We start from the raw sequence: 11,056 nt of genomic DNA, 5'->3' as shown, positions 1-11,056 counted from the left end.
CATTTTTGCGTCATTATGCCATATGTTGATTGGTGCGTACATGTGTTCATTCAGCTCATCTCTTAACTTCAATGTTGTTGCCCCAAATAAACACTCATATGTCAAATAGCCTACAGGCCAGTGGTTCTCAAACTAGGGTCCAGGGACCTCAGGGTCCCTTGAGGAGGTTCCAAATGAACCCCTTTCAGGTGTCTGAGAGCGTACAAATAGAACTAAATTGACTCTTACGTAAATGCATTTATATAGCGCTTTTATCCAAAGCACTTTACGTAGATTGTGCATTACATTCACCCACACATTCATACACAGATGGCAGAGGACTTTGGGGGAGCCCGGGGTCGAACTGGGAACCAATAGTTGTGGTCGCTCTACTCTACCCCCATGAGCCACTTACAGTACCTGGTTACCTGGTATAGGGGCCCTTGAAATGTAAAAGTTTGAGAACCACTGATACATACAGCAACAGGCCTACAGGAATCACTGCCGCACAGTGGTGTTAAGAAAAGTATGTACATTTACTACTTTAGTACATTTAGTACTGTACTTAAGACAAGTACATCCTTTGTTGAGTATTTACTTTTTCAATACTTCTACTCCACTTAATCTCAGAGGGAAAATAAATATTGTTTGCTCCATTATATTTACTTGAAATTGAAAACGTATGTTAGTTACTTTGTAGGCCTATATTTAGGCCTAGCTCTGTTTGGAACCTCAATATCTACACTGCTACACTTTTAGATATTGAGGTTCCAAACGGAGCTATTTGGTTAATGTATGTTATTTCAAAACATACATTAACCAATTAAGCCATATATTTTTTTTAATACATTTGGATATATTCAGAAATAGGCTAGCCAACTACTTTTACTTTTGGTAGCCTACTTTAAGTACAATTTGATGCCAATACTTTTGTAAAATGTCGTAATACAAGCTTTTTACTTGTAACAGATTGTTATTATTATTATTATTATTATTATTATTATTGCTACTTTCACTATTCTTCCACCAAACTGTCTTCTGTGTTGCAAGCATAGCATCGGTGAACTGTACCTTTAACGGCCCTTGTCCCAATTAAAGCCGGGCTCCGCCTCTGGTGCAGACATCGCATGAGTCATAAAGTTTGATGTCCTGCCCAAAGACAAAGTTTAGACCCGAGAGTCAAAGAAGAAACTTTTCGAAAACTTTTAGGGGGGCAGTGATTTGCACTGCACACCATCAATAGTTATTATTTTTATTGTAATTTTATGAGGCAATATAGCCCGAACTGAACGGGCATCAAAAACGCAAGCTGGGAGTTTTATTTCTAAGCATTCTGTCGTGGCTTTATTTGCGCTTTTTTTTGTTACAGTTCGGCTTTGACTACGCCAAAAGGTTACAGTCTGCTCTGTGGTGGTAGATATGCGCTTTGTTACACATTATACAAGTATGCCCTCGAGAAACGGCAGGGGAAAGTTCTATTTTACTGCAAACTTCGACAGCTAACACAACTTGTTGGTGTTGGAAAAGACGCTGTCAACTTGTAGAATGACACGGAAAAACCATTAAAACTGGCTTTCCTCTATCTTACTACGTAAACAAAAAAGTTTGGAACGGCTTAAAACGCTGTCTTCTTTTTGACACCCCTTTTGTCGGGAAGGTTATTGTTTTTCTGTTTTTTGTGCAGTTTTTCTTTTTGGGGGACATACATAGCCTACATAATGGATCCGAGCCAGCAGCACAGCAGCAACCCCCCTGCGGGACACCAGATCGTGCACGTCCGGGGAGACTCGGAGACCGACTTGGAAGCGCTGTTCAACGCCGTGATGAACCCCAAAAACACCATCTTGCCCCCCTCCGTCCCCATGAGGATGAGGAAGCTGCCGGACTCCTTCTTCAAGCCCCCCGAACCAAACTCCCATTCCAGACAAGTAAGAAATATGATCCCCCTGATCGTCTCGCCTGGTGCTTTAATAAAGCACTGCTTCAAACTTTTATTTAAGCAGTTTGTTTCAAAGACAAACCATAACTCTGTGAGGGTGTTACAAAATGTTTTTAAAGAGTTAGTACAGTCGTCATGGAATGGGTCAATTTGGTGCCCCTTAAAATAAATAACCTCATTAACCTGCCCCTGAGGGATCCCTGGCTGGACCACACTTTGAGAACCTTGCTGAAAAGAACACACTTCTAGCCTACACAACGCGATTGACAGCGTGTTGTTTTCAACTTGTGACACCGTCCTAGGACGAGTATTACGTGTGTGCATTCGTAATAGTAGGCTACCGTCTTCATTTGTAGATGTTATATGCCTATATCTTTCACACACAACGGTGTTACCTTACCCCCACCCCCCCACGAACAAATCCATAAATCGAGGAGATTATCAAAAATATGTGCATAGCTCTGGTCCATAGCGTTCGGATAAGTCCTTCTAAAAGCTTTGGAAATTGGACCAGAGCTGTGGTGGGCTTCCATAACAGCCCACTATGAAACATAATGTCACGAAAAACGGTTCTCTGCTACTTAAAATACCCGTGAGCCGTGAATAGTTGAAAATAGGCTAGTTTCATTAACCAAGTTAACAATGTTTAAACTACCTAAATGAACAGTTAGTTTAATAGGCCTTTATTTATTTGTTATTAAAACGAGACGTTGAAAATGGGCCTGTTACTTGACAGTGACGTGACTATTAGATGTAGGCCTATATGCAGATGTTCAGTCCAGAAGAGAGTGTTTATATATAGATTGAGCGATTATAACATCATGTATGATGACTGCTCTTATCTGTCCAAGTCCAACTGTTGCTGTGATTTTTCGGAAGTTTTGGAACCAGGGCGCATGCGCAGTTCTGGAGTAGCACAGACGTGTCGGAGCATGCGCACACACTGCCCCCAAGGACAGGACCTTTTTGAGAGCTGCACAGATTTACATAGTTTATGAAAACATTGTCATCATACATGAATAAAAAAAGAATGACTCATAAATAAAAGTCTAGATCAGGGATTCGCAAACTCAAGGACCCCCAAATTATTTGGGGGTATTTGGCCACAGACAGTCAGACACCCATCTGAAAATACTTTATGCCAGCCCCCCGCTCTGCGCCCACAGGATTTGTGTTGTTAAAATGATTCAAGAATAGCTCACAATTGCATCGCAATGTACCGAGTGTGACTTTGTGAGCCTGTAAATCTGATATTTTCAAATGGCCAATGTACAATTTTGAAGTGGTTAAACTGCTTTTGATTCTACAATATATTAACACATTTTTCTGGGGATCCCCTGAAACCCCTTCAAGAACCCTGGGAGTCCACAAACCCCACTCTAGCTCTATATCATCTGTTAAGATTAACTTGCATTGAAAAATCAGTGTTCGCATTTCTTTATTATTATTGATATTATTATTTCAAGGCTTTTTTGGTGGTCATTTTGTAAATCACATCCTCTCCCCATAGGCTAGCACAGACGGAGGGACCGCTGGGGCCATGGCCCCTCACCACGTCCGTGCACACTCATCCCCCGCCTCCCTTCAGCTGGGAGCCGTCTCCCCTGGCGGTGCGCTGATGCCCCCGGCAGGTGCCTCCCCTCAGCACCTCCGCCAGTCCTCCTATGAGATTCCCGATGACATGCCCCTACCCCCGGGGTGGGAGATGGCCAAGACTGCCTCTGGCCAGAGATACTTCCTCAAGTAAGTAGGTTATGCAAGTATGCTATGGAAGTATGTGTTGCTGTCAGCGCTGCACGCTGCCCTATTCATTCCGTCAGCTGCAAGGATAGCTAGCTATTCGTTGTAACCTGCCCAGATTTTTTTTTTTGCTCACCGTGATTTGCAAATTATCTCCTTGAGTGTGCAACTGGGACCAGTGTCGGTGCCTTTTTAAGAAGATGCCATTTGGGATACTTTATTAGATTTTTGGGAGCCGCTGCAAACAAGAGAACCTCCTCTGTAGGAGTACTGCCGCTGCTCTAGTTGGTGATCCTTTCCCTGAGCTCAGGTTTCAGTAGAAACAATGGACCACTGTAAAGCTGCCCCAGACAGCACAGGACAGCCAGGTCTGCAAAACTCATCTGCTACGGAGTCGGAGTGGATCTCTACCACATCAATGATCCAAAGGCAAATGCTGGAGAAACACCCTTACTGCATTGTATCGGTAACATTTAGTGGTCAGTGTGAGCGTCTGATTTCTATTAGAGTTGTACCACCGAGTTGTACCGATACTCTGACTCTGGGCGGTCCCTTTATCAAATATGATTATTTTGAGGGTCCCTTCTATGCTGCTGTATTCCTTCAATGGGTTCTTTTCTCTGAAATTGAGTGATTATGTGCCATTTTGGCACAGAGGTGAGTTCAGCGCAAAAGTCCCCTTTCCTGTTATCGTCAGATACAAGCCATCGTCCACTTTCTGGGGGGGGGGGGGGGGGGGGGAGATAACAAAAAATCATCCTGACCAATGACAGGGTCTGAACAAACATGATAGCCCTCAAATTTACTGGGATAAAAAAGAAAGCTTTGAGGGCCAGATGTTTAAATGTTTCACATCTGGAGAACATCTGGCCTGTTTTGGGGAGGCTCCTCTGAAATTGTAATAAGGGATTGGGGGTAGGAGATTGACAGAGAAGGCTGTTCTCACAGACGATCACTGCAGTTGTTTGGAAACGAATGGATCGTGGGCAGAACCAGACTGACATAACTTGTTTTTGTAGAATGCAAACAAAAACATCATGTATTCACTATTTGAAGATAATTTTCGTTATGACGCTTTCGTTTTTTTTTGTGTCATTTAAGGTTGTGCGATATTTCGGTTTCGCGGTTTAATACGGTTTAATGATTTCATTAAGGGTTTATCCGTCAAAACCGGCAAACCGTTTAACCCGACATGAGCGTTGGGTGGCCGTGATTATTGTTTACGGAAGCAGTGGAGAATGGCAGCATCGCATGATCCATCCGTCCGTCTGTGTCTGACTAAATTCTTGTGCCAGTTACAAGTAAGACTTGCCGTGCTCTCCCCCGCCCGCCTCCCCCTAACGTGCGTGCACCATGACAGGCAACGCTGAAGCCAAGTGACACACAAGCGCTAAATAATAAACTATGTGTGTGTGCGTGGGTGCGCTGTATGGTTTACGTCAAGTCACAAAATCACTTGTTGCTGTGGCACAGACACAGAGCTATGCTGGGACAGACAGTCACAGAACAGATTCGTTGCAGCTCAGCATTGCAAAAATATTCCTATCAGCAACAGCAACTGGCCCACTCTCTGTGAGGCATGAACTAAACTCAGTTGATCATGCTGAAATAATCTGACGCGTGCAGAAAATAGCCGATCTACAAGCTTACAGCGCGTCGTCGCGCATTGTTTATGGATGCGTTCATGACTCGTTTCTCGTCACATCATAAGATACTAATGTAATGGGTAAAATAATCACTGAGATCAACTCAGAGCAGGCAACCAGCAACGCTGTTTGCCTGTTCCTGGGGGCTAGGGCTACACTATATACACTACGGTAGGCAGAGAGGGACAAGACAGGCGAACATGACTGACGAGACATTACAATAGCGAAAGGGGCCATCTTGTGGCGATAGACTGTAATAGCAGTCTCTGATTAACAAAATGAAATAATGCGAACGCATGGCCACGTTAAAATTAATTAGACGGTAAAACCGAAAAACACGGTATTTTGGCAATAGTAAACCGGGGTTTTAAAATGTCCCAAACCGTCCAACCTTAGTGTCATTGCACAATTCCATAATCATGTCATAATCATCCATAATCCATCATCAAGTGTGTTTGTACACATACAAACAAAGGAGTCCCTAAATGTACCATAACTATTGTGTAACTTGCTACTCTGAGTGGATTAACCCAAGGCCCAGAATTGGCCTGCATTTGACTCGCTGTGTCACAGCTTGTCCCTGGAGCCTGGCTTCGCTTGTGTCCAATGTGAGCCAAGGAGGGGAAAAAAATATAATTTCTCTCCATCTACCGCCGGCAGATCAAAGTGCAGACACTTGATCTGAAATTAAAGGCGGCCTCAGTGGCCACACTGCTGGAAAAGACACACCCCTATTTATAAACACACGGCTGTCTGACACAGACGTGTTGCAGGGAGGGAAGCGGAGTTTGTGTGTGAACGTTAAAGAGTCGATCGTGTGTGTGTTGTGTGTGTGTGCTGTGCGCGTGTGTGTGCGCGCACAAGTGGTGGAGGGAGGGAGTGGGGCTTCACTAGCCAGTAGAGCAGGAGGAGTCCGATTTCAACCAGGTGACCGCTGTTGTCCTTTCACACACTCATCCATTAACCCCCGGCCAGGGTGAGAGAGAGAGTTGTGTGCAGTGGGGATTTTACGTTTGTCTTGCCCCTTCTCTGTTTGTTTGTGAGTTCACCGTGAGTCATTTGGAGGAATCTGATGCCTACAGTTTGGCTCTGAATCAGGTCGGTGAGTCACGGCTCCGTACCGTGGTTCCCTTTAAACCCAACATCCATTTGAGCATGAATGGAACCACGGCACTGTGGTGGTTCCTTTCTTTTGTCAGGGGAGTTTAATGGCAATCATGTGGAGATGACTGGAAGAGAGAGGGGGGGGAGTGTGTATTGGAGGGGGGCTGGGGGGCTAGACTCTGGCCCTCCCTTTGTCCCTGCAGAGAAAAGGTGATCTTTATTCAGTCCACAGGCCTGTTGAGACACATGTGAGCCGTCCAAAAATAGATAAATGCCTGGGATGAAGTTTAACACACTACCAGCCAGGATTAATGAATAAATTAGCTGTAATTCACGCCAGGATTTCCCCCTGTTTTACTCTTATTTTGAAAAGCCAAAACCTGCGACCGGATGTTACAAAATGTTAATTACAATGTGTAAAATTCAAGATGGCGCGCACTCCACTGCTGTTCATCAGCTAGCAACCCAATGCTAATGTAAGTAGCATTATGACTTGATCAATCATAAGCATTTTATATTTTTTTGATTGTTCTTGTTATGATGGCTCCAGATGCTATTACATGTTAAGTCTTAATTAATGGGTATCAATATACAATATTGTTAGCAACCATATTTTGGGTTGGGGGGGGGGGGGGGTGTAGACCACTTAACAACCCTATATACTTCATTGACAGGAGTATCCCAGGGTCTACTAGCCCCCCTCCCCTTTCCAGTCAACAAATATCTTTTACCAAATCGAACTCATTTCATTTGCCTACATCAAACCTCTTAACAGCTCTAAACACTCACAATGCCACACACTGATCTGGCTGATTTTGGCCAAATGCCCCCCCCCCCCCCTACCCCCCACCCTCCCTTCAAATGGGGACACGAGGGTTCATGTGGTTAAGGGGAAGATTGGGTAGAATGTCAACAAAGTCTGTTGACCTTTCCTCCTCTTTTCTTCCTGCAGTTTGCTGTGGTCTTTGATTTATAGCAGCAGGGGCAGGAGGTTGGGTCACCTTGCTCAGTGCTAGGATGGGGGGCAGGGCTACTCTCTTCCAGGTCCGGGGTCATAAACTAATGAAGGTTTCCTTAAGGCCTGAGTTATACTCTGTTGCGCACCGAAAACGGCAGATCCACAAGCGCGCGACGCGTCAGCTTGTAGATCTGCTCTGTTTGGTGAGCGACACCGTGTAAGTATAACTTGGGTATCATTTCAACCAAGTGGTATAGGAGGGGTAATCAGGGCTTCCGGGGCTTATTAAATGGAGCTCTAAATTAGTTTTTTTCCCGTGGGAAGTCAACCAGAACCTGGGGTGCCATTATCTGACCTAAAGACCACGTGTAGCTTTTTGATGAAGGCCACTTTACTAGTACTTCCCCACATTTGGCCTTTTTTATGTGATGATAATGATTCTATTTGGCTATAAAAATGTCTCATGTGAAATGTCTTGTGTTTCACAATGTTGTTTTCTCCCATAGTCGCCTGTTTCACATTACTAGTCACACTAAATTTTCCTAAGCGACAGCGAGACCACCAGATAATTAACTTACCCTCTTTTGGTATAGTTGCACTGATGCGTCATGCAAATATTCTGTGTCTGCCGACAAATGTGAATGCGTGGAATAAATGCAGACGTATCATTTTTCAGGCATCTTATTCTACACAAGTTTTAAAAGGACTTGTAGGATTAAGTTTTGTTTGCACTGTAGGTAGAGTGGAAGTTGAGGGAGGCACACATGGCTCAGTGGGTATTCGTATTGTCTATGAATCCCTACTCTCATGGCAAACTCCCTCCAGGGATCAATAAAAGCTTTATCTTATCTTATTCAAAGTGACGACATTTATTGATTACTTCCTCTTCTTTGCAGGGGCTTGGGTTGTGGTTTATGATGCTTTACCCTGTTATTCTGTGCAATTATACGCTAAATTCACATGGCCTCAGGTTACAATGAATACTACACACACACACACACACACACACACACACACACACACACACACACACACACACACACACATACATTTTTTTACTGTGCTTAAGAAGAGGTCTCTTTGACTTTTAGCGTGATTCAACAGATGTTCAGGAAGCAACGTACAGCAGACATTCTCTAAACTAGCTATCAAAGCATTTACTGGGAGCCTGTGGACTGTGTGTGTGTTTCTGGCACATGATAGCACAACAGAGCTGATTTAAGCTCATGTAGTGACAAAGGTACCCCCATTGCATTCAAATCCTCCTCTTGTCTTGTGAACTATCTATATGGATGGATTCACAAGTTTGAAATGGTCACGTCCTGAAGAGTTCCATGCAATGAGGTTGACTCTACCTCAGGTATGCCCAAAAGGTGGCATCTGCCACTTGAATTACGGTGACTTGATTGACATCAAAAAGGGCCTGTCAGCTCAAACACACAATGCAATACTTCGTTTTCAAATTGTTGCGTACAACCATCAGTAGCCTTACAAAGTTGTATAAAAAAAAAAACATGATTTCCATGATCCTTTGCGTGTGTGTTTGTCTTATATGTAATGCCAGCGCCGCTAATCCAAAGCCCCCTCAAGTACATTTTTTTAAACTATTTTCAGCAATGGCATAATTAATTTTTTGGTGGGTAGATTGTTGTGCTGGTCGTCTAGCTCTCAAGTCAAAAAAGTATGGGCACCCCTGCTCTACCTGATTAAATTGAAGTCGTCTGCCACATGGCCTAGCTTTCTAGGCTTGCCACCCCATTTGCAGTAACATTTGTGTGTGATATGGTTTAGTGCAGTGAACTGGAGTTGGGTTGTGTATTGAGAACACATCAATCTAACATGAGGCGTTTGTAGGCTAGTAGTTTGTTACCCATAGTATCCAGTGTCGAGTGTCAGCCGGTAAACATGCAAATGTGGCTTTACATGACACTATTTAAGGCTACTCAAACTGAGTAGCCTCGCAGTCTCCCAGCTTCGGCCTGCCCTAAAGTTTGTTAAAGGTTTTTTGGGTTTATTGACCACACACCGACAAGCCCCCTTCCTGTTGAACTGGGCCCTGTCAGCTCGGTACACAAATGGGACTGTGAGAAAGTCAGGCCAGTGTTTACCAAAGCCCTGATGTAACACCTCTGCTCCAGACATCAATGCCCCCACTGTCAACGGAGGGCATCTCCACAGAGATGCAGTATCTCTCTTCATTCAGGAAGGAACGTTTCTCGAGTGGGGTTTAGAGTTCCCGAAAGTACTCAAAACTCACGGCACCACTTGGTCAATGACAGTTTTATTCAAATCCCACTGCAGTTGTGATACATGCAGAGAAAGCTATGCTACTTTATTTGATTCATGGATGGAATTACATGGCTTATACATCACTAACATCAGTATTTATTTTTGTAAACACATTGACCCATATTTCTTTGATTAATTTTATAAAAACTCCATTAACTGAACATTAATTTTCAAATATATTTTCAAAAAAATGTGACACAATGGCTCGTCTTAGAAAGAAACGTACTGTAGTGTAGGTAGGTGCAGAAATGTAAGGAACATGATTGAATATCCTGTGCTACACTGTAAGGGAACTGACACTTGGTTCCTTTGCTGATATGGGGACCCCCTTCAAAGTAGAAACATAAACTCACCCCAGGGTCACAGAGGTTGGTCCAATAATCTCTCTTGATGATGTCCTGCTGATAGAGAGGCAGTGAGGCGTTCCAGGACCCCTGTCCAGTCGGAGTGGAGGGGGTTATCCTCATCTGGGTGCCTCCGACTTTAACCATCTTCCCACCATATATTTTCTTGGTGGAGCCGCTGTGGCCTAGGGAGAGATCCCATTTTTTACATTTGACAACTCAGCTGTGTGGCTGCCTGCACTTTGGCTCTATTTACACCAGAGAGATGTGTGGCTTTCTTTTTTTTACATTTTTTTGTAAAATGTGGGTTTTGTTTAGTTTCAGATCTAAAGCTCAGCTCCTTTTTTGATATAATTTAGTAAAAACTGGATTGAGACATTCTCTATGCATAATGGAAAAGGCTCAGTATTCCATATGTGCAAAATACCACGGCAGAGAGTGTCACTGTGAACAAGTGTGCAACTATTCTAAAGGGCCACTTCACCCCTTTTGCAACCATATCTTATTTTAATGATGTTTGGGAGACACACTTTCCTGGGGTTTTTTATGTATGTATTTTAGTATTTCCAAGTGTCATGGACACTGGGCTCACTTACTTCCTGGACTACATGTTGTCTCAGTAAGACAGCCCTCCCCCTATCCACAAGGAGGAGCAGTACACCAAAGCATCCTGCTATCCTGCTACCCTAATAGACAGGGGTACATGAGCACCTGGCCGTTCATTCGTGCTCTATCTCCGACCAAGCCACACTTCCACCACACATCTCTCTATGCAAAATAAAACCTGCACACTCCCACAAAAGACATAGACTACATTGCATTCGCCAAAAATGTCTTCTTTACTGTTTAAATATTACTTTTCTGAAACACGCTATTCTTGCTCAACCTCAACAGCCTACGTCAGAATCGTCATGTTGGCGTCTACTACGCCAACTACGTTCACTTAATGGGGCCAGTCCTTCACAGTGACACACGCGTTAGATCAACCACGCGACCGGGATGGTTTCTACCCCTCAATGTCGTGCCTACTCTACACTGCCATCCGAAGGCCCCTCCC

General features: G+C 43.9%; 1 protein-coding gene across 1 annotated transcript in view; it reads left to right on the top strand.

The window, feature by feature from the left end:
* The first annotated feature begins 1,148 nt into the window (after nucleotides 1–1,148).
* Nucleotides 1,149–11,056, top strand: part of LOC308321135 (transcriptional coactivator YAP1-like) — a 42,434-nt gene continuing 32,526 nt past the window's right edge. Inside the window, 2 exon segments of the mRNA XM_080771953.1 lie at nucleotides 1,149–1,907; nucleotides 3,429–3,661. Of these exon segments, the coding sequence (XP_080628079.1) occupies nucleotides 1,698–1,907; nucleotides 3,429–3,661 (443 nt within the window). The 5' untranslated portion in view covers nucleotides 1,149–1,697.

This window comes from Protomyctophum bolini (assembly GCF_963924005.1).
Source record: "Protomyctophum bolini genome assembly, chromosome: 9".
Lineage (NCBI taxonomy): Eukaryota > Metazoa > Chordata > Actinopteri > Myctophiformes > Myctophidae > Protomyctophum > Protomyctophum bolini.
The sequence above is the reverse complement of the archived record's forward strand: the minus strand, read 5'-3'. Positions and strand labels throughout refer to the sequence as shown.